We start from the raw sequence: 25760 nt of genomic DNA, 5'->3' as shown, positions 1-25760 counted from the left end.
CTGTAATACTAGCGTGTTCTATCATTATCTCTTGAGCTTGTGTACTTTGCCTGCTTATACATGTAAATTATTCTGATGAATTGTTTTCTTCATTGATTTAACTCATGATAAGTTTAAGCGTGGCCGCTGCCGTCATCATGATGAACAAAGGCGCTGGTTAACGCCATGAGAATGACTACAGTCACTAAGCATTCCTGATCTTTCCCTGTGCAAACGTCCGCTTCTAGTCTGTGAGAGGCGGAGGTGACCTTATTCCCACCCTTTTGCCCATCCTCAATCAGTTTTGGTTTACAGGGACTGTAAAATGCCATGCAGACTTATGTTCACTGCCTGGCATGTATGGTTTTTGCCATGTTATATTGACATACATTTATTACCACATTACTAAGCTTGTCAAGAGCTGTTTTAACATGTATCGGCCGATGCTCTGCCTGGACTGTGCGGAATTCACTAGTAACACAGCGTGAAGTTATATTGTCCCCTTAGTGTCAGCTATGATGCAATGTTGAGAAAACGATCTTGAAAAGGGAATGTCTCTGGTTACTCAACATAACCCTGGTTCCGTGAGAGAAGGGAACAAGCCATTGTATAAGTTGCCATGTTACATTACACTCAGCTTCTGGGTGCATGGTCACCTATGGCTCTCTCAGTCAAAAGATTTTGATGGAATGATGTCAATAGGGATTTATCTAATGGGAATACCCACCCTTTTTCGCGCACTTGAACATCATTGGCAGGTGTGATGCGCACACCGCCATTCAATAGGGCTTCAGTATTCTAGGAGGAAAGTATTATTGTAATGCTTTATTCGGCGGTTGTTCTGCACGCTTAATAAACAAACTACAAATGGTTCAAAAGGCAGCAGCTAGAGTTCTTACTAGAACCAGGAAGTATGACCACATTAGCCCGGTTCTGTCAACACTGCACTGGCTCCCTATTAAACATCGTATAGATTTTAAAATCTTGTTAATTACTTATAAAGCCCTGAATGGTTTAGCTCCTCAGTACTTGAGCGAGCTCTTATCGCATTATAGTCCTCCACGTCCATTACGTTCTCAAAACTCTGGCCATTTGATAATACCTAGAATATCAAAATCAACTGCGGCGGCAGATTCTTTTTCTATTTAGCATCCAAACTCTGGAACAATCTACTTAACACTGTTCGGGAGGCAGACACATTCTGTCAGTTTAAATCTAGATTAAAGACCCATCTCTTTAACCCGGCGTACACATAACACACTAATATGCTTCTAATATTCAAATCTGTTAAAGGATTGTTAGGCTGCATTAACTAGGTCAACCAGAACCGGGAACACTTCCCATAACATACGATGTACTTGTTACATCGTAAGAAGATTGACATCTACACTAATATTAGTCTGTTTCGCTCTTATTCCGAGGTCACTGTAACCACCCGATCCGGTCCGTATTTAGCCCAGATGGTCACTGCAGTCACCAGATCCAGTTCGTATCCAGATCAGATGGTGGATCAGCACCCAGAGACGACCTCTACAGCCCTGAACATCAGCGGAGACCAGGACACCTAGATGAACCCCAGAGACAGATCCCCAGTGAGGACCCCGTCACCTAGACAGCCATCAGGAAAAGACCACTGGAACCAGTTGAGCCCTTACAATCTGACTTTGCTGCAGTTGGAATTGAACTGCTGGTTCGTTTGGCCAGAGGAGAACTGCCCCCCCGACTGAGCCTGGTTTCTCCCAAGGTTTTTTTCTCCATTCTGTCACCGATGGAGTTTTGGTTCCTTGCCGCTGTTGCCTCTGGCTTGCTTAGTTGGGGACACTTCATTTCCAGCGATATCGTCGACCTGATTGCAAAGACACTACTTAAACTGAACTGAGCTGGATGATGACCACTGAATTCAATAATGAAATGCCTTTAACTGAAAATTGAGTGTTTAATCTTGTCATTTTACATTATTGACACACTGTTTTCCTATTTTGATATCGTGCAGTTGCTTTGACGCAATTTGCATTGTTGAAAGCGCTATATAAATAAAGGTGACTTGACTTGACTTGAGGAAAGGAGATTCCCCCTTAACCCTTTAGGCACCAGGGATGTTTGGGAAAGTGCTGGATTTTGACATCAAAATTTCAAAAGCTTGTGGCTTGAAAGGGCTTAAGGATAGAGATCTACTGTAAATTAGAAAAATGTTGGGCATGACCGAAAGTTTATGTGGAGTGTAAATATACTTATCTAATTTGCATATTATGACGTCACCAGGGGGGCGGACATCTTGAATTTCATAATATTCAGGAAATAGTAGATATTGAATTGATGTTTGAACTTATTTGCATGTTTGTTTGTTTTTTGTCTTTTTTATCCTCATTCCAAATGATCAGAAAAGAGGAAACCAACAATAAAACAGGAGAATGTACTAAATTATTACTATATTACTATAATATACCTCTAGCAACAGCTCACCTATGGACACTATGACCACGTTCACCCCTGCCACCCCCATTCCTGTTGGGCAAAGGGTCAAAATGATCATTTGTTTGTGCTTCGTAAACACTCGCGCCTTGCACAGATGACCGATCGTTATTTCCAAAAGGCAAATATTCCCCTTCAGAGTCAGAATCGGTTAACCTGTTAACCTTGTGGGCCATTGTGGGCCTCATAGGTGAAAATAACCTACCTAAATTAAAATGGTAACAGTTTGTGACAAAGTGTGCTTACACAAACAAATTAGGTATCTTTGGAAAGAAGACACTCTCGGCTTTACTATCCATCATCCAGAGTTGATAATGCTCAAAAAGATAAAAAGTTATACACACTGACATGCCTTGAAAAATATTTTTCCACACTGAATGTTTTTTTATTTCATATACAAATACATGAAATAAGTCCTGGAGCAATCCAGAAAAGTAATGGATTGAAAGCCACATGTCTCATGAGTTCATATTTAAAATTTGAAGAAGATACCATGAAAAATGAGATTCCTGCAATAGGTTTTCTGAAACTATTTATAGTCCCCCCACCCCCCTGTTTCAGGAAAAATAACCACCAAATGGATTGCAGAATTATACAAGCTATTTTAGTCATTATACATGTTCCTGCATAGTTTTTCAATTATAAAATAATAGACAGATTTATTTGAGCACTAAAAAATACAAAAATAATTATTTGAGTAATAAAAAAGGAAAAAAAAAATAGAACAAGAATGCTTTGTATATAGTATGTATACTGAAGTATTCTGATTACCAGACATGAAGTGATATTGCCAGACATGGTCATACAGTCAGTAATCACATGCTGATGTGCTTCCATTCAGATGATAATCATACAGATGGGCCATATAATCAATAATAGCTGATCATTGAATCACAATGATAGCCGTCATAGAGTCGGTAATAAACACGCTGATGTCCGTCCATACAGATTATAATCATGCAGATACGGCCACATTCCCCTCACAATACACACACACACATATATAAAAAATGTAAAAACACATTTTTTATGTAAAAAGCAGATCGCTAAGTTACGCCCCGCTCAGATGACAGCGTCATAGCCCGCGTCATGGCTGGCAGGAGGGAGCGCCAAATTCAAATAATCTATATTCCGCTTTTCTGAGACTTTTTTTTCCGTGGACGGTCTCATTCTGTTTGTAAAACTGTATGCTACAACACCGTGTTGTTTTTTTACTACCAAGACGCTGTTTTTGAGCGTAATTTATTCCATAACGGACGCGAACAATAACTCTCCCGAAGAAATGAAACGTAAACAAAGGAATATTCATCCTTATTACAACGTCATTGTTTCGCTGGACTAAAAGTGCTCGCTGGGATGTTGTTCTGTGGACCCTTACCTCTCTAACTAAACTGTGATTTCAGCAGTGGACGCGTTTGTGGCTCGTTATTACAATGATAAAGATACGTACTGCTTTTTTACTCTGTTTTGGATGTGTACTGCTTACACAAATGTAGCAAATACATTCCTTATAAGCTTTCCATCGAAAAACAGCAATATGTCGTCGATGCTTGAGGCTTAGACCTTCAGAATGATATATAGTTTGTCAAGATTAACTTTGTCCCCTTTCATTTATTCTATTAGAAAACAATGACACATGCAAACAAAGAGCGTTCAGTGCGACGTCGCTCTGGTGAACGTTAACAGGTTAATAACCTTTGCAACATCATCACGGTACAACTTTTTATTAGCCATTTGGCGATTTTCTCTCACAAATCTCACAATTTACTTGCAGGCTGTGAACTGGACTGCTTCCGTATCAATGACACGATAGCTCACTTGCTCTGCTATTTCCTCGAACACTTTGAAAGGAAAGGGAAAGGGAAGTGGGGTGTGGCCAAGTATGGTGACCCATACTCGGAATTTGTGCTCTGCATTTAACCCATCCAAGTGTACACACAGTAGTGAACATACACCCGGAGCAGTGGGCAGCCAATGTTGCGGCACCCGGGGAGCAGTTGGGGGTTCGGTGCTTGCTCAAGGGTCTCACCTCAGTCGTGGTATTGAGGGTGGAGAAAGTGTTGGTTATTCACTCCCCCACCTACAATCCCTGTCAGACCTGAGACTCGAACCCACGACCTTCAGGTTACAAGTCCAACTCTCTATCCATTAGGCCACGACTGCCCCTTTGAATGGGAACATGATGTACTTTTGGTCTAGAATTGAAGTACTCCATGTCTGCCATCTAGTGGTAGGGAATACAAATGAGATATTACACCATATTAGGAACTACAGTCGATTTTATAAAGTATGACATCTTGTCGCAATTTTGCGACTTTGGCGCTTAGAGGGTTAATCCCAAAGTATACTTCGGTTTTACACATACGTAAGGGTCAGCATGCAGTGCACGATACAACTTTCATCACCACAACAGTACGTTCACCATCTAATTTTTGTAACCGTACTATGTACGCGCAGTTTGCACATGTCCATTGACTTGGTTTCGCACTATTCAGTTGTTCCACGAGGTGGCAGCACTGGCCAAGGCCGTTGTTTCACAGTAAAATTTTTTACTAAAGAGCCAAAACAACAACAACAAAATAGCAGAGACTGCAACAAGTACAGACGGCCATTTTGACAAGCGCTTATGTAAGAGGGTTATGAGATAAATGCAGCTTTATTTTAAAAGAGTACAAAGACATTTTATTGGTCATAACTTCTGGAGAAAAATACATCAGAGGCTGGACAAAGATTGAAGCTTTCTAGAGCGCATGTGTCGACTGCCTGCTTTCGTGCACGCTATCAAATGGAGTACTGTATACTTTGAAAGACTATGTGTTTGACTGTACATGTACGTGAAAAACTCAAGTATATTTTGGGCTTTAGCATCAGCTACTTTATGACGAGAGAGAACATATTGCACTATATGTCAAAATTTGATTGATGAGGGGTCATACAAATTCCAAGTTCAGTAGTCTTTGAAGCGTTGGGCGTTGGCTGAACATGCGGAGTTGGGTCTGCTGGAAGTTTAAAGCGAGTGCAGTCGAAGCTGGACTTTGTATCAAACTTACATTAACACACGAAACTCCACGGAAAGAAAAGAAACTAAAGTAAAAGAATAAAATTAAAAGGATGTGACGAGACTAAGTTGTTTTCTTCTCATTATGGCACGTGGGCCAGAAGAGAAGAAGTGAGAGAGCGCAGCCAGAGAGCCTGAAAGAGCGTAAAAGAGCAAAAGGGTACCAAGAGAGAGAATTTTACGATGTCCCGAGTTTTAAACTCAGCTTCCAGACCGTCCCCTCTGGACGTCTTGACCAATTAGATACTGTCCTTGCTTGGGGTGTTGCTCTGTTCCTCCACCCCTCTAATAAATTTGTTCATTCAGAGGTCTGAACTTTACAGGCTCTTGCAAAGTAAACCTTTTGATTTCCATAAGACTATGATGCATTTGACAAAGAATTGATTGGAAGAAACATTTAAAGCATGCATTTTCAAACTCATAGATACTAAACATAATTTGGAATCCCTCAGCTATTCAATAATGATTAAAAGGACATACATATTATCTGATTAAAACATGATATGTGGGTACAACATAAAAATGTCCTTTTAGGATGATTTTATGTGCATATGGAGAAGAAAGTCTTTGTGCAGTTCTAAGGAGAACGAAGGCATGTTCTTTAGACAAAGGAATGTTGGTTTGGACTGTCTTCTATGTGGGGGAGAAGTCAGTCTAAGGAAGCTTGTGAATACAATCGTGGAACACGTGATGGCCATCTCTTTGACAATCAGTCTTGATTATTTGCAACAAATTTGACAGTCTTCTTCTTGAATTGGAATTATCAATAAGTGTTTCTTTTTCCTCAGTGTTGCAAGTTGTTTGGTGAAAGAGGCTTGCTAGTTGGGATTGCTTGCTTCAAACTAGATTTATGACGTCCTGTTCCTTAAGGCCTCTCTGCATTCCAGCTCCTCAGGTTTCAATGTTCTGATGCATCTTAAAATTGTCTGATTCAGTCTCTGATATCCTACACCAGTGTGATACTAAAAGTTTTAATTTGTAAAATGTTTTTAGGAGACATCATAAAAGTCTAAATATTTAACTGTAGTGTTGTTTGTGTACATGTTTGTGTTGAGTGTTTGTGTTTATGTCCTCTTCCGGTTGAGTGAACGCTGGCGCGTGTTGTTGCCGCTGCTCACCAAATTAAGCCGAATTAAACTGTCTTCATGATATTGGATGTCTTGACTATCCAGAGATTGTAAGGATTACAAGCTGCTTCTACAAACTTTGCTACTGTCAGTCGCTTTTGCGGCTGCTTTGGATTTATTGTGGATATACTCCTACCTGGGACTCCTGGCTGTCGGTTTCCTTTTTTGGGCAATGATGTGGATCCACCAAACAAGGCGCTGGTTTGTTATTATCTGGATCATTCTGTCCTTTTTTTACTTGCAAGCCGATGGACTCCTTCAATACTCTGCTGCTGAACTCTTAAAACTTCGCCACCATGTTTCTGCTCTCTCTCTGCCATCCGGGCTTGGGCTTGGTTCCGGGGGGCTTGACATCCCCCCGGACATTGCATTCCAGCCCCGACGGAGATATGTCCACCGTGGATCTCGCCGCAAGTTCCAGTACAATAACTCTCATCCTATAAAGTCTTTTTGGTCTTCTACTCGCCGCCGCTACCGCCGTCCTCCTCGGGATGTTGATCACAGTGTTCTGGCTAGCCTAGTTAAATCGGCAAGCACCGCAGCAGTTAAGAATAGTTCCACCTCTGTCAACTTTGGCCTTCTTAACATTCGCTCCCTCAGCAATAAAGGTCATCTCATTCAGGATGTCCTCGCTGACCATAAGCTTGACTTTCTGTGTTTGACTGAAACCTGGCAGCAGCCTAATGACTTTGCCTCTCTGAACGAGTCTACTCCGTCCGGGTTTGTTTACATCTGCCAGCCCCGTACATGTGGCCGCCGGGGCGGAGGTCTCGCGATGTTACACCGCGAGAGCTGGAAAGTCGTTCCTGTGTCTGCTGCTACTGTGTTCTCCTCCTTCGAGTACTCTGCTTCCCTTCTCTCTGGACCTATTCCAACAGTTATTGTCATTTTCTACCGTCCACCAAAACAGAACAAGGACTTTTTGAATGACTTTTCTCAGTTGATGATACATTTGTCATCTCTGGCTCATAATGTTATTATCCTTGGTGACTTTAATATTCATATGGATAATGTCAATAATGCTCTCTCTAAAGAGTTTTCATCCTGTTTAGACAGTTTTGGTCTGCAACAATTTATACATTTCCCAACTCACTGTAAAAATCACATTTTGGACTTGGTTTGTTGCTCTGGTATCACTCCCACGGTCTGTAAACCTCATCCACTTCCGTTTTCTGACCATGTGCTTATTACTTTTACTATTAATCTCACCCTTTCTAAAATCATCCTCCCCCGAATTATTTCTTTTCGTAAAATAAAAGACATAAATATTACTACTTTCTCATCAGACATCAATAACCTCCTCAGTACTTATCCTGACAGTTCTCCGGATGCTTTGGTTTTCCACTATAACAGCACGCTCCATAACCTCTTAGATATCCATGCTCCACTGAAGTCCAGATCTGTTTCCTTCGTTCGTTCAGCGCCCTGGTTCACCCCTGCCCTCCGTCAACTTAAATCCAAAGGACGTCAACTTGAACGACTTTACAATAGAACTGGTCTCACTATACATAAAGAAATGTACAATAACCATGTTATTGAATACAAGAATCATCTCTCCTCTGCCAAATCTGTTTATTAGTCTGGTTTAATTCATTCAAATCAACATAGTTCCAAAACCCTTTTTTCACTCCTCACTACTATAACGAAACCCCCTGATTCTCTTCCTCATCACATACAATCCTCTGATTTTTGTAATTCGCTCATGTCCTTTTTTGTTTCGAAAATCTCTGATATCCATCAACACTTAACCTCATGTGGAGCTGCAGCTGCTGGTATGGACTTTTCCCTTCCTTCTGTATCTATAACATCCACATTTTCCAGTTTTACTTTTCCCTCCATCAAAGATGTTTCAGAACTCATCTGTAAATTTAAACCTTCAACCTGTCAGCTTGATCCCCTCCCCACTACTCTGGTGAAATCCTGTCTCTCTTCTTTAGCTCCCCTCATCACTAATATTATTCATTCATCCCTCATCTCTGGTATTGTCCCTCGGTTATTCAAAACAGCCACAATCACACCTATTCTGAAAAAACCTGGTTTGGATCTTACTAATTTCAATAACTTTCGTCCTATTTCAAATCTTCCCTTTGTTTCTAAAATATTAGAAAAAACTGTGGCTATGCAACTCCATTCCCATCTTACTACTAATAATATTTATGAGAATTTTCAATCCGGTTTTCGCCCCCTTCACAGCACTGAAACAGCTCTCCTTAAAATAACAAATGACCTACTTGTAGCTTGTGATTCGGGTTTGCTCTCCATCCTTATTCTCCTTGATCTTACAGCAGCGTTTGATACTATCTCTCATTCCATCCTTCTTGACAGACTCTCCTATATTGGTTTAACTAACATCCCCCTCGCCTGGTTTACTTCATATTTATCTGGTCGCACACAATTTATTCAACTCAAATCCCATAGGTCTGACTCTTTTTCTGTATCTGCCGGTGTCCCTCAGGGCTCTGTCCTGGGACCCCTCCTTTTTATCATTTACATTCTTCCACTCGGTTATATATTCCGTAAATACAACATTCACTTTCACTGCTATGCCGATGACACCCAGCTCTACCTCTCCACTAAACCACTCAAGTTTTTCCCTCCATCCTCCCTTGCTCTCTGTTTACAAGAAATTCATTCCTGGTTTTCCGCTAATTTTCTTAAACTTAACAATTCCAAAACAGAAGTCCTTCTCATAGGTACCCCATCCATTCTCTCCAAATACAAATGCTCTTCAATAGTCATTAATAACTTATCTGTTTTTCCTTCCCCTCAAGTTAAGAGCCTGGGCGTCATCCTCGATAGTACATTATCTTTTCGGTCACATATCAATACTATCACTCGATCTGCATATTTTCACTTACGTAATATCTCTCGTCTTCGTCCTTCACTCACCCCCCACACCACTGCTATCCTCGTGCACTCCCTCGTCACCTCCCGGATTGATTATTGCAATTCGCTTCTCTATGGTCTTCCTAATAAATCCCTCCAGAAACTGCAGCTCCTTCAAAACTCTGCAGCACGGATCATAACTCAGACTCCGAACTTTTTCCATATCACTTCTACTTTACAACAACTCCACTGGCTCCCCATAAAACAAAGAATTAACTTTAAAATACTCCTCATTACATTTAAAGCACTTCATAGTCTGGCCCCTTCTTATATCTCGGATCTTCTTCATATTGTTATTCCAGCTCGCACTCTTCGTTCTTCCTCTACTCTTCAGCTTTCTGTTCCACCCGTTAAACTTGTGACCATGGGCCGCAGAGCATTTGGTTGCGCTGCTCCCCAGCTCTGGAATTCCCTCCCCCCAGATCTCCGTGCCATAGACTCTCTTCCGTTGTTCAAATCTAGACTCAAGACTTATCTGTTTCGTTTGTCTTACATCGATTAGTCATGTACTTACCTTGTCATGTTGCACCTTGTTTTAACGGTTACCTGCTCTGATGTTTTAAGTGTATTTTGTTCGTTGATTTGTACAGTGTCCTTGGGTGTCCTGAAAGGCGCTTTCAAATAAAATGTATTATTATTATTATTATTATTATGTTGAGTGTTTGTGTTTGCGTGTATATATGTTTGTGTTTGTGTTTAAGTGTGTTTGTTTGAGTGTTTGTGTTTATTTTGTGTGTGTTGGAGTGTTTGTGTTTATTTTGTGTGTGTTTGAGTGCTTGTGTCTGTGTATGTGCGTGCGTGTGTTTGCGTGCCTAAACTTAACAACTACCTTACTATTAATAAGCAGCAAATTAGGAATTTATTGAGGGAAAAGTCGTGGTTAATAGTGAATAAGCGTTCCCTATTCTGAAGTGTTACCAAATGAAGTTAACTAAAATTAAACAACATTTTCCTACAGCATAGATCATCTTATTAAAACAATCACTTTGACTCTCCCTATTTATTTATTTCACCTTGTTGTTATTGTCTTTTCTCTATCTATCTAATTTCATCCTGAACATCAGTTTGAAGCCACATTCACCAGATCTACATGATAAAAATACCTGTTTTTTTTTTCTTAGGAAAATTATTTTCTTCCTAAACTTTACCTACGTTTTAACACCAGATACCCTCCGCAAATCCAACAGTGTCATAAAAAAGGTTCAAAAGGCTACACATCCTTTGACCCCACCACTGAACTTTTGCTTAAACTTTTGACACTCGCAGGTGCATGCCATAAAATAGATGCTAGTTTCCTGTTTCCTGATTCCTGCCTGTGTATCTTGGATTAACCCTTGTCTTGCTGTTCGGACTATGTTTGCACCTCGTTTGGACTATTGCTCATGTTATTGGACTACTTCTCAAGTCCTCTGGATATTGTTCGCCGATCAAAGACCCACGCTTGCCCTAGGATTACTCTTTGTCTTGCCTGTGTTATACCTGTTTGCTCATGTTTTGACCCTGCCTGTGTTTTTGACCACGTCTTGGAATAAAGCTTGCAAATGGATCTGCACGTCTCATGTCTCATTTGCCCTGTTACAGTTACGGCAAGAAAATCAAAGAGGAATACTGTGTTGATTTTATTACGTGGTTTGAAACAAAAACATTTGCTTTCATTCCTGTTAAATATTTGTAAGCGCATACATGTGTTTTAACTAGTAGACCGCAAATCTTGCGGCAAGAAAATCAAAGAGGGATCCCGTCTTGATTTATTACACGGTATAAAACAAAAACATTTTGATTTCACTCCAGTTAAATATTTGTGCGTGCATTCGTGTGTTTTAACTGATATAACACGCTATAAGTTAACTCTCTGGGGTCGACGGTCTTGCCGGAGAGACGAGCAAATTTTTTTTTCTTAGTGCAAACGACACTAAAAATAATTTTGGTCACACAAAGAAGTGTTATACATCAATCGAAACAGTTAAGTGTCTACTTTTTTGTGTACACCCACAATTACAACAAAACTTTGTGGTTTTGGAAAAAAAAAAGTAAACAAACTGGGTGCGCTCTTTGTCTTCTCCGTCTCCACAAACTGCTTTTTGAAACATGTCACTAAAATGAACTAACTCAGCGAAATCTCAACACACAGACATGGGAGTTATATCTGTAGAAAGCTTGAAGTGTCTTCTTTTAAATGAAGTTTTCTCATCGAAAACAAATATTTTATGATGAAGTAATCCATATGAAACCAACACGATGTTCAGTCTTTCCCGTCTAACTCATTATCTCTAATGAGATCCCGCCCCCTTGCGGCTCGCACCGTTCATATGTAAATATCCACATGAGCTACATGTACATGGAGATGCCCAACATAAACAAGAGTGAGGAGAACGTTCATCGCGACTACTGTTCGTTTCTGGATGAAGACGCGCTGAGTAAAGGCTGGATTTCCCTCAAAAGAAGAACAATATTTCATCCAGAAGAGAAGATCAATTTGATGAGTAAGTAATGTTAATTTTTTGCATTAGCTAATGTGTTATTGTGACATAAACTTGAACACGTTTATTTGGTTTTTTCCCAAACGACAACATGATGAATGCTACACATCTAAGAATGTTTAGACCATGTTTATTATTCCAATTGAAATTGAGTAAAACATTTTGAATATGATAGGCAATTCATTGTATTCAAATTTCTTACTGATTATGTTTTCATGCTCAATATAAAACAATAAAAGTAATATGAGTATACACTGTAACATGATGAATACTATGTTTATTATTAATAGCCTATTCTGTTCAAAAATAGATTTTAATAAGGCGCTAAACAATAATAATTAGTTTCTCAGATATAAAATGTCTTCTTTTGTTTACGATAGTACAAAGCATGTGTGAGTCTATAAAACATATATATATACAGTATATATATATATATATACAGTATATATATATATATATATATAAAAAAAGATGCTCCTGACATTAACATGCTCACAAATGTTTTTTTATTTTTTTTATTTTATTGAATCAGGTACCTGAACCACAGATGAATCCTGATGACTTTCTTCAAAATGTTTTCCTCTGAGAGCGCTGTACCAACATCCGATATTCAATTACACTGATATTCTATGGTATAGCACGCGAGAAGTCTTAATCTTGACAAAAAAACAAAGACCGATTAAAGGAATAGGTGAATTAAGTGTGAATAACTAAATAAAATAAAATAAAACAACATTTTCCTTTGGCTTAGATGTGATTGTTTAGAAGAAAATGTCTTAGGTTACGTATGTTCCTCGAAGGAACAAGACGCCACGTCAGGAGACGCTTTGGGGAATACCTACAGCGTAACTGGCTCTGAATACCAATGAAATCTGTCCAATGGATGGGAGGGACGTCACGGGCGAGGTGACGTAATGTCCAGCTGGTATAAAAGCACATGCGGTGAAACCGGCGTCAGCTTCTAGAATGAAGCAAGCGCTGGCAGGGATGCCGGAAGTGTGGCCTCGCGATGCAGCCTCTCGTTCCTTCGAGGAATTGGGGTTACATACGTAACCTAAGACATTCCTTTTTAGGAACTCGAGCTGCGTCAGGAGACGCTTTGGGGAACGAGATACCCATGGCACCAGACTTCCAAGTCCCTGCCCTGTGTGTATCCATACGGAGCACAGCTAGGGCGAGAGAACGGAAAAACCTGGAGTGGCTCGCATGTCTAGGCCATAAAACCTGACAAAGGTCAGGGGCGTAGACCATCCCGCAGCGTTGCAGATGTCCTGGATAGGGACACCTGTGAGAAAGGCCTGGAGGCCGCCACACTCCTAGTGGAATGAGCTCTGACTCCCATCGGCGAGGGGAGGTCAGAAGACTCATAGGCCATCTGAATGGCATCCACAATACACCGACTGAGGGTCTGCTTGGAAGCAGGGAGGCCTCTCTTTGGGTGGACCGTAGCAGACAAGCAACTGGTCCGCTCTTCTCCACATGCCAGCTCTGTGGACGTATGCGTCCAGTGCTCACACTGGACACATACGATTTAGCTTTTGCTGGTCAGGCTCCCGAAAAGGAGGACTAAAGGCCTGCAGTACGACAGGCTGTGGCGTGACCGAAGTAACTTCGCAAAGTCCAAGTGAGAAGGGGCCACTGACAGGGCCGCAAATCCCCAACTCTCTTCAGAGATGAAATTGCCAGAAGAAACACGGTCTTCAGGGCGATCTGATATCTCCTAAATAGGCTCGAATGGAGGCCTACAGAGAGCATCAATACCACAGCCAAGTCCCAAGGGGGGGCCCGGGACCGTACTGGAGGCCTTAGCCTCAGTGCACCACGGAGGAAACGTGTAACTAGCGGGTGTCTGCCCACTGACTGTCCACAAGAAGGGTGTGGTAGGCCGAATTTCCGCCACAAAAACCTTCAAGGTGGAGTGGGCTAACCCTGTGGACAGTCGAGCCTGCAGGAACTCCAGCACTGTACCAACCGGGCAGTTAACTGGGTCGAGCTGGCGATCTCCGCACCATGAAGTGAAGAGTCTCCACTTCAGGGTGTACAGTCTCCTCGTAGAGGGAGCTCTGGATTGGAGAATGGTCTCAACAACCTCGGTTGAGGGATCGGAAGCTCCGAGCCGTGCCCCCTCAGGGGCCACACCCACAGCTTCCACAACTCCGGGAGGGGATGCACAAGGTGCCTCCTGCCTGTGAGAGGTCATCCCTCCTGACTGGAATCTCCCATGGAGAGCCGTCGAGGAGGGAAATCAGGTCCGAGAACCATACTCAGCCCGGCCAGAATGGGGCTTCACGGATGTCCTCCGCACTAAATCCCTCACCCTCATCCGGGCGGGCCTCTTCAACCTCCTCGGAGGAAGACACGAGAAACGCCGACGCCGCTGCCCGAGGGGAAGTAACCGCAAGGCGGGCTTCCGAACTCGAGGAGCGGTCATGGGATCTGACAGGTGAGGATGGAGATAGAGACTCGCTCGTCTCCGATCCCTCCATCAGATCCCGATGCGAACCCCACGAGCGCCGTCCTCGATCCACCTCAGCGGAAGCGGGGCAGCGCCGCGGGGAACGCCAAACACACACAAGCTGTGTGTATCCCCCGCACACAAAAAACGTTTGCAGGGAGGAACACACAGCTCGTATTGGGCTTCTCCTATATTCCAAGCCTTAAACTGGCTCTTTTTAGACATAGCTAAAGACAGACAACAGTAAATAAGACTGACAGAAACAGAGCGCTAGCTGAATGACAGAAAGCTGACGGTGGTTTCACCGCACCTGCTTTTATACCAGCTGGTCATTACATCACCTCGCCCGTGACGTCCCTCCCATCCATTGGACAGATTTCATTGGTATTCAGAGCCGGTTGCGCTGTAGGCATTCCCCAAAGCGTCTCCTGACGCAGCTCGAGTTCCTGAAGAGGAACTTGAATAGTCTAACCTAATTTTTTAAGTGAAAAGCTTTAGGATGAACGGTGAATGCTTCTCATCAATTAATAAATGTGAAAGATTTATTAAAAATAACTTTGTTCTAATGTTAAAAACATTATTTTGTTTAAATCTTTTACCACACATTTTACGTTGGTCAGCGGCGTGTGAGGATGGTTGTGCCAGATTAGCGCAAGATGCTTGGTTCGTTTTATTTTGTTTAACTATTCTATCTTGTGACAAACGTTAGCTTGTCCTAAAATTGTAATGTTAGACTACAACATAGATTTTGACAACCGCCGTATTGTTTTAACGATAGCCTCTGATATATTTTTTGGGTTTGTTTTAAATCACAGTAAGATGTTCAGTAGCTTCTTTTTATTTTATTTTATAACTTGTAACAAACTCAAACTAGTTTTTAAATTGTTTAACAACACTTAAGTGATCGCTTTGACATCTATATTGCTCATATTCGATGTATGCTAAATGTGTTTTCTTGATATGTGTGTGATCTTTAATAAAAACTCCCCTTGATCCCGTTTAACAACCAATACATCTTTTCACATTTTAAAGTTTAAAGCACATAGTTTTTGAACAGATTTCAACCGGCCCCCCACAAAAAAACACATTCAGTCATAAATTCCTTTTGATTGCTGGGGTGGATAAACAGATGGCCAGTTAGACGGGTGGGGGTGGACATGACAGGTGTCCAAACAGGTGTCCAGTTATGGGTGGGGAGGGAGGGTGTGTGGGTGGAATTTTTATGACCCTCATCAATCAAATTTTTGACACAGTCGCCTTTACTCTCTCTGGGGTAAAGATGTAATTGCAAGAGATAATCTTTTCTTGTTAAAACGTTACACCAAAATCATGAATTCAAAAGCAAACGTATCCAACATGAGTCTTCACATTAGTCGCAATGAAAACTTTTCAATTCACCATCATCACAATAATAATGAAAAGCAATCCATAACACATACACTCTAAAAATGCTGGGTTAAAAACAACCCAACTTGGGTTATTTGGCAACCCAGCACTGGTAAATATTGGACAGAACACATGCTGGGTTATTGCGAATGCACACATCTATGTGTAGCCATTCATCCACATTTAAACAGAGTGGACAGTGAAATTGCTCTAAATACAGAGTGAAAAAAAAAAATCAAACCTGCTTTAAAACCCAGCAACACAACTGTAGCTGTATAACTTTACAACAGCAACATTGCTTTAACAAAAAAGCAAAACTTATTTGACATCAAAACAAAAAAAATAAAAATGCTGTCTAATTGCTCTCACAGTACTTTGATTTCACACACAGAACAGTCTGTGCAGTCTGCTTCAAGTCCAACACCTATTGTGTTTTATTAGGAGACACACAATTGTGTCTAATATATACCACAATATTAACTTCTTATTATTGAATTGTTGTAAATAAATATTTGCAACTGGTCAGTGTTAAAAAAATGCTGGGAAATCACTTCATGTAGCCCTGCAAGAGTGATTACTGATAAACTGTCTGAAAAAAAAGTAAAAAAAATAAATTAAATAAATAAATAAAATCACCCACTGACTTTCAAAGCTGCTAATAACTTTCTACTTCGAGGACCTTGATAGAAATGTAGTGGAGTGAAAAGTACAATATTTGTCTTTCAAATGTAGTGAAGTTAAAGTCATACGTTTTCAGAAAAAATAATACTCAAGTAAAGTACAGATACTCAAAAAGTGTACTTAAGTACAATACTCAAGTAAATGTACTTAGTTACTGTCCGCCTCTGCCTAAGATGCATGTTAAATATTAAGATCATTCAATAGTATTCATGTTCCACACTCAATGCTCCTTTTATGTAGAGCTTGACAAAAAAGGAGGGGAGCCCTCACGGAAATTAACCATGGCTTTAATAAGCTTTAATAAGAATTCATCTGTGTTTAATTTATACAGTGAATACTATACAATATTATTTTACATTTGATTACTTTACAAAAATTTTTAGGTCATTACTTACCTGAATTTGTTTTTGTATTTCTGACTGTAGTATTTGTTTTGAGGACTTTTTACTTGTATTATTTAGCCTAGTATTAGATTTTTTGCTGAATAACTGACATATTTTTTGTTTTATATGTAATCTGTGATAGAAAATATGGGTATAGCATAATTCTGTATTTTTTAGATACGTTGAATAAAGACTTTTTCTATTCTGGCATCACCATTGCCCTGTGCATGGAGGAGAAGGATCAAGTCCACGCTTATTCAAGTTTTGGATGCAATAGTTTTATTTTAGCTTTGTTTCAAGTATGCTTAAAGTATTGTCCCAAATCATGACAAGAGAGTATTGTTTCACTCATATATACTATATGTTGTGTAGTTTGTGTGTAAATGTTACCTCTCTGCACACTGCAGCAATCTGTCCCTCGTCCATGCATGTCTCTGTTACCACATCAGTAAGTGAACCACCTGCCAAATATTCCATCACCACCCACAACTCATCTCCTACTAGATAACTGAGACAGAAAGAAAGAAACAATTTATATTACAGGCATCAACCTGACCACTGAATGCAAAGTAACATGGTAGTAAAATATGGTACCTATGGACTTTATATAAATAGTTTTCAGTAGTTTTCAGTTTGGGCCAAAAAGTTTAATGCTTTGCTAAACTTTCAGTGCGAACACTTCCCGTGTCTACGAGAGCATAGGTTTACACAGTGAAAATGAGGAGGAAAAAACATGCAAACTCTGCATTTTAGTCTTAGAAAGTAAAACATTGTCTCTACACCGGACGCAAGTGACTCGACGCAACAAAAGACAGTAGAACCCACTGTGATGCTGTCTACACTGGATGCGTAGTTTACTGTTGGTGACTTGTTGTGGCACGGCGCCCTGACAGTAAACCGATGCCTTGTTCTATTTATGACATACTGGCAGGGTCGTAACCATCATAGACATTGAGGGGGACAAAATGGTTAAAATGACAAAAAGCTTTAAATAATTTTAAATAAGGACATTTTTAGGCTGATCTGCCAAATCTGTCTAAGAGTGCTCTTCAATTTTAAAATATTTGAGACGGCCAATCAATCAGTATGTAGATTTAATGATGTTAAAAGGGTTTGATATTTTTTAATTAGATTAAAAATGTATCAATTTTGTTGCAAGTGCAGTGTGCTTCCAGAGAGAGACCACCCATGCACGCTTTTAATTGGCTGTGATAATTGATTGATTCTCTCATGTTGCATCTGGTGTGGACACCCAAATTGCCTGTCACTGTAATCTTGTGCGTCGCGGGTAGTTAGGACACGGTGTCAGACAGACCATAGTGCGTATGTGTCAGTGGCAATCGGTGACTTTTTTTAACCGGGAGTGTTAAGATTGAGGACCCCCCCGCCACCCCATATATATATTGCTTATCAGTTTGAGCCCGATTGAGACCCATAGAATATTAGAGAAGAGAACCTGTGCAAGGATGGCTCTTACAGGACGTTTCAGAATGGTCAGAAGTGTTTGCCAGCAAGTATTGCTCGCTACCACGGCAACTGCGAGCCCATCCATGTTTAACCGTTAACCTTCACTGCCATTTGTGGCCTCGCAGGTGAAAATAACCTACCTAAATTAAAATGGTAACAGTTTGTGACAAAGTGTGCTTACACAAACAAATTAGGTATCTTTGGAAAGAAGAGACTCTGGGCTTTACTATCTATCATCCAGAGTTGATAATGCTCAAAAAGATAAAAAGTTATAGGCACTGACGTGCCTTGAAAAATATTTTTCCACACTGAATGTTTTTTTTATTTCATATACAAATACATGAAATAAGTCCTGGAGCAATCCAGAAAAGTAATGGATCGAAAGCCACTGGTCTCATGAGTTCATATTTCAAATTTGAAGAAGATACCATGAAAAATGAGATTCCTGCAATATTTTCTGAAACTATTTATAGTCCCCCCCCTCCCCCCTGTTTGAGGAAAAATAACCACCAAATGGATTGCAGAATTATACAAGCTATTTTAGTCATTATACATGTTCCTGCATAGTTTTTCAATTATAAAATAATAGACAGATTTATTTGAGCACTAAAAAATACAAAAATAATTATTTGAGTAATAAAAAGGAAAAAAAATAGAAAAAAAATGCTTTGTATATAGTATGTATACTGAAGTATTCTTCGTTATTCGTTATTACAATGATAAATATCACTGCCAGACGTGAAGTGATATTGCCAGACATGGTCATAGAGTCAGTAAACACACGCTGATGTGCTTCCATTCAGATGATGATCATACAGATGGGCCATATAATCAATAATAGCTGATCAATGAATCACAATGATAGCCGTCATAGAGTCGCTAATAAACACGCTGATGTGCGTCCATACATATTATAATCATGCAGACACGGCCACATTCCCCACACAATACACACACACACATATAAAAAATGTAGAAGAAAAAAAAAAAACAGTTTTTTTATGGATAAAGCAGATCGCTAAGTTACGCCCCGCTCAGATGACAGAAGCGTCATAGCCCGCGTCAGAGCTCGCAGGAGGGAGCGCCAAATTCAAATAATCTATATTCCGCTTTTCTGAGACTTTTTTTTTTCCGTGGACGGTCTCATTATGTTTGTAAAACCGTATGCTGTAACATCGTTTTGTTTTTTTACCACCAAGACGCTGTTTTTGAGCGTAATTTATTCCATAACGGACGCGAACAATAACTCTCTGAAGAAATGAAACGTAAACAAAGGAATATTCATCCTTATTACAACGTTACTGTTTCGCTGGACTAAAAGTGCTCGCTGGTATGTTGTTCTGTGGACCCTTACCTCTCTAACTAAACTGGGATTTCAGCAGTGGACGCGTTTGTGGCTCGTTATTACAATGATAAAGGTACGTACTGCTTTTTTATTCTGCGTGTTTGGATGTGTACTGCTTACACAAATGTAGCAAATTTGTGCCACTCATTCCTTATAAGCTTTCCATCGAAAAACAGCGATCTGTCGTCGATGCTTGAGGCTTAGACCCTCAGAATGATATATAGTTTGACAAGATTAACTTTGTCCCGTTTCATTTATTCTATTAGAAAACAATGACACATGCAAACAAAGATCGTTCAGTGCGAGGTCGCTCTGGTGAACGTTAACGGTTCTTGTAGCTATGTGAAAAAATATCTGTCTACACACATCAAAGTCCCTTTAAGGGCATTCTATAGTCTTTGATACACATAAAGTGTATAATTGGAACACAGTTCTTTGATGGAGCTGTGACGAGCTGATGATCTGAATGAGAGAGAGAGAGAGAGAGAGAGAGAAATGCAGAGCAGGGGGACAAGAGGAACATCATTAAGAATCGCTGCTTTAGAAAATTGATTTAGAAACTTTTGAATCCATTAGAATCGTTAGAAGACAGAATTGTGATTCATGTATGAATAGATTTTTTTCGTGCACCCCTAGTTTTGACGGCATTGCAACAACTCTTCTCTAAAGCAGCGAAACATGGCCTCGCCCCCTTTATTGCACGTTCCCGGGGGCGTGGTTTATGTGATTTCAGGGTTTGCCATAATTTTAAAAGACAATATCTTCGTTTGCATTGAACTTTCAACGTTGTAACTTTGCAGACATTGTTTATGCTCAAACAGCAACATTACACACTAACTAAAGTGAAAAAGTTAAATCACAATCAACCACCCCTTTAAATCAACACCTGCCCACGGTGTTTACCTTTTTGAGTGTGCCCTAAAAGCCGATGGGGGCAGGGGATCTTAACCTTAGTACTCAGCATACCCGGCTAAAAAACCTTGTCACCGCTCACCACTGATATATATATATATATATATATATATATATATATATATATATATATATATATATATATATATATATATATATATATATATAGATAGATAGATAGATAGATAGATAGATTGCCCTCCAAAAGTATTGGAACAGTAAGGCCAATTCCTTTATTTTTTTTGTAGACTGAAAACATTTGGGTTTGACATCAAAAGATGAATATGAGATGAGAGATTAACATTTCAGCTTTTATTTACAGGTATTTTCATCTGGATCTGATACACAACTAAGAATATAGCACCTTTTGTTTGAACCCACCCATTTTTCATGTTACCAAAAGTATTGGAACAGATAGAATTAACATAGATTAAAGTGAAAAAGACTTAATATTTAATTGCAAATCCTTTGCTTTCAATAACTGCATCAAGCCTGTGACCCATTGACATCACCAAACTTTTGCATTGCTCTTTTGTGATGCTTTTCCAGGCTTTCACCGCAGCCTCTTTCAGTTTTGGGGGGTTACTCCCTTCATTCTCTTCTTTAGCAGGTAAAATGCATACTCTACTGGGTTTAAGTGTGGAGATTGACTTGGCCAGTCTAAAACCTTCCACTTCTTGCCCCTGATTAACTCCTTTGTTGTTTTGGCACTATGGTTTGGGTCATTATCTTGCTGCATAATGAAGGATCTCTCAATCAGTTTTGTTGCTTCTTTCTGTAAATTGTCAGAACATATTTCTGTAGACTTCTGAGTTAATTTTGATGCTGCCATCATGTGTTACATCATTAATGAAGATTAATGAGCCTGTCCCAGAAGAAGCGATGACATGTGTAATGTGTACTATAATATACACCTGTGTACACTGTTTCAGATGAGCTTGTATGTTTGGGATCACGAGCAGATCCTTTCTTTCTGGGCAGTCGTGGCCTAGTGGATAGAGAGTTGGACTTGCAACCCGATGGTTGTAGGTTCGAGTCTCGGGTCCGGCAGGGATTGTAGGTGGGGGAGTGAATAACCAACACTCTCTCCACCCTCAATACCACAACTGAGGTGAGACCCTTGAGCAAGGCATCGAACCCCCGAAAGGCTCGTCTCCTATTCTTCTTGCTAATGAGTGGTTTGCATCTTCTGGTGTAGCCTCTGTACTTTTGTTCATGAAGTCTTCTGCGAACAGTAGATTGTGATACCTTCCCTCCTGCCCTCTGGAGGTTGTTGCCGATGTCACTAACAGTTGTTTTAGGGTCTTTCTTTACAGCTGTCACAATGTTTCTGTCATCAACTGCAGATGTTTTCCTTGATCTACCCATTTGAGGTGTGTTATTTAGTACACCAGTAGTTTCTTTCTTGCTCAGGAGATTCCAAATGGTTGTACTTGCTATTGCCAGTGTTTGTGCAATGGTTTGATTGATTTTTCATCTTCTCTCAGCTTCACAATTGCTCGTTTTTCACCCATAGACACCTCTCTGGTTTTCATGTTGGTTACATGTCTAACTAACTATAATTGCAGTCTGCACAGATCTGAAACTGAGCGCAGACATTCAGTGCTATTTATTGTTTGAATAATCAATTAATAGGACACACCATAGCAACAAAACAGACCTGTCAGTCACATGTTCCAATACTTTTGGAAAATGGGTGGGTTCAAACAAAAGGTGCTATCTTCTAAGTTGTGTATCAGATCCAGATGAAAATACCTGTAAATAAAAGATGAAAAGTTAATCTCTCATCTCATATTCATATTTTGATGTCAAACCCAAATGTTTACAGTCTACAGTAAATCTAAAGGAATTGGCCTTACTGTTCCAATACTAATATATATATTTATTTGGGGTTGAATGGCTTCTGATTTTTTAAAGTCAACTTGACGACTCGACGAAAGTCGATTTGAAGTTGACTAGTCGCTGATGACGTCATTAATGAACAAATAAGCCTGGAGCTGTGATCTTGTGCACAGCTAATGGCATATGACACAGCACTGCCCACATGGCTATTGCTCCTATAACAGCTTATTTTGATCAGTTTTTTCATCTTTGTGCCGTTATATTTCTCACTGATTTCTGCTCGTTCTAAATCAGATACAGATACGTAACACAGTAAAGATTACATTCATATGGATGAATGCATTAGTGAGAACGATTGCGTGTCTGAATTAATTCTACCTAGCAGCGTCTCTCTACTAGTAGTGAAGCTGTGGGATTTAGTTAAGAAATATATGCTTGAACTTTTCAGTTTCTAAGTTATTTTATTAAGAAATCACAGAACAGTGTTGACAATACATTTCCGAGCAGAGTGATTCTGTGCGCGCGATCTGCGCGTGATGTACACGCTACTGTCTGAAGCCTGTGTGTGCATTACAGTGCAGCAGCGCATTAGATTAGAACAGCCATTAATTTACCTGTAAAATAAGCTGTTTAAAACGTGTATTCTCCCGTTCAATTTCGAGCATCCAGTAATAGAAATCACACGTCTTGTGGAGCACTTTCAGAGTATGAATTAATTTGTAATTTTAACTGTTTGGAAACGGAGCATAAATGTGGATTTCTTATCCTGTTGCGCCCTCTATAGGACCAGCGACTAGTCGACGTCAAGCTTAAAGCGTCATGGCAGAGCACTGAAGCCGTCTAGTCGGTGCAACCCCTAATATTATATATATATATATATATATATATATATATATATATATATACTATATATATATATATATATATATATATATACACACGCAGTGCCCTCCATAAGTATTGGAACAGTAAAGACAAAATTGCTCTGTTGGCTGTGGAGTCAAGACATTTGCAAATATGATTAAAAGATGAATATGAGACAAAACTACAAAATGTCACATTTTATTATTAGCCGTTTCAGGACATATATGTTTTACCAAATAAAAAGAACAGCAATTTTACAGTTCATCCCACTCATTGATGTGAGCATAAGTATTGGGACAGTTGAACATAAGGCAGATATAAAAGATTAAAAAATATTATTTAGTTGCAGATCCCTTGCGCACAATCACAGCAGTGAATCTGTGACCCATAGACGTCACCAGACTCTTGGTCTCATCCTTTGAAATGCTTTTCTCAGCCTTTAATGCAGCCAATTCCAATTGTTGCTTGTTTTGGGGAGTTTCTGCCTTTACTCTCCTCTCCAGCTGGTGAAAATCATGTTCAATCGGATTTAAATCTGGAGATTGACTTGGGCAATCTAAGACTTTCCATTTCTTTGCCCTTATAAATTCCTTGACTGAACTGGCAGGGTGCTTTGCGTCATTGCCCTGATGCAATATGAAGCACTTCCCAATGAATCTGGTGGCATTTTCTTGAATATTGGTTGGCAAGATGGTTTTGTACCCTTCCAAATTCATTCTGCTACTGTCATCATACATTAAGTCATCAGTAAAGTTGAGAGGGCCTGTTCCAGAGGCAGCCATGCATGCCCATGCCACGACACCACCTCCACCATGCTTTACAGATGAGGCTGTATGCTTGGGATCATTGCAGTTCCCTTTTTTTCTCCACATTTTTGCTTTCCCATCACTTAGATAAAGGTTCATCTTTGTCTCATCGGTCCATAAACACAGTTCCAAAACTCTTCTGGCTCACCTTTGGTGCTTTTTTGCAAACTCTAATCTTCCCTTTCTATTTTTGGTGCTGGTCAGAGGTTTGCATCTAGCTGTGTATCATCTGTAATTCTGTGTCAAAGTCTCTTGATGACAGTAGATTGTCAGAGCATCACCCCAGCTTTCTGGAAGTTGTTGGTGATTTTACAGACATGTCTTTTAGGGTTCATTTTCACAACTTTTATGATTTGTCTGTCATCAACTACTGTTGTTTTCTCAGCTGATCAGGTCGTTGTTGGTTGTTGGTGTCGCTGGTGGTTTCCAAACTCTTGATTTCTCCATGACCTTTGTTTTTGCTATAGCTCAAATTGACTTCCTCTTTTCTTTTAGCATCCAAATTGCTTGCTTTTCTCTCAAAGTCAGCTCCCTCATCTTCATCCTGGTTTGTGTGTGTCATCATCGTATGCAAGATTCAGAATACAGAAGTAATGGATATAACTGATACGACACATTCCCTGCATTTAATATCTGAAGAATTAATGCAACAGGACACAGCTGATCACATAGAAAGACCTGTGAGGCAACTGTTCCAATACTTATGCTCACATCAGATAGGGGGGTGAAACTCTAAAAGTGCTGAACTTCTTAGCTGGTAAAACATCTATGTGTTGAATCACCCAATAATAAAATGTGACATTCTGTAGTTTTGTCTCATATTTATCTTTTAATCATATTTGTAAATGTCTTGACTCCACAGCCAACAGAACACATATACACATATATATATATATATATATATATATATATATATATATATATATATATATATATATATATATATATATATATATATATACACTGTATGTATGAAGTGCTGTCAAAATTAACGCGTTAACGCAGGCGATTAGTTTTTTCAGTTCAATGCATTAAAATTATTTAACGCCGTTAACGCAGGGGCGGGGCCTAAGGTTGGCCACCCCACTCATAACTGCTAATTCTGTCTATTTTTCTTGACAAGAAGTGCATTTATTCAGTCGCAGAACGTCTTTACGAACACATCAAACAGGAGACGTTTCAGACGCGTGCTTCAACTTCACTTCAGCATCAGGCGCGAGGCAAATGAGTGCGGAAACTGTGCTCACAGCGCATACTCTTCAATACACACAAAAGTGCCGGCGTGCGCATAGCCTGTATCATTTCATATCAAATCGCAAAAGAAACTATGAGCATTCAATGTCGTGATCAGTTAAGTCATGAAGTTACCAAAAAGGCGATTAAAGCTGTCATAAAACTGTGCATGCATGGAATATGTTATATATGAGTTACATTAAGAACTTGTCTGAAATGGTTTTCAAAACTGTCCTGTGGCATCCTAGCACTGTCTCCCTCATCTAACACACTCAATTCAACTCGTCAGCTCATTAGAAGAGACTGAAATGGGTCCGACCTGAAATGGGTCAGAAAAGGTAGAGTTGAGAGAAAATACGATGCGTGTCAGATCCATATCATGTT

At 39.9% G+C, this 25760-nt stretch overlaps 1 protein-coding gene across 1 annotated transcript in view; it reads right to left on the bottom strand.

The window, feature by feature from the left end:
* The window catches only part of LOC306870222 (serine/threonine-protein kinase PAK 3-like), a 252637-nt gene that overhangs the window by 38111 nt on the left and 188766 nt on the right, over positions 1-25760 (bottom strand). The window contains exon 12 of the mRNA XM_079417359.1: positions 17298-17415. Within this exon, the coding sequence (XP_079273485.1) occupies positions 17298-17415 (118 nt within the window). The remainder of the gene's footprint in view (positions 1-17297; positions 17416-25760) is intronic.

Source organism: Barbus barbus (assembly GCF_936440315.1).
Source record: "Barbus barbus genome assembly, chromosome: 5".
NCBI classification, from domain to species: domain Eukaryota; kingdom Metazoa; phylum Chordata; class Actinopteri; order Cypriniformes; family Cyprinidae; genus Barbus; species Barbus barbus.
This window is presented reverse-complemented; position numbering and strand designations above follow the sequence as displayed.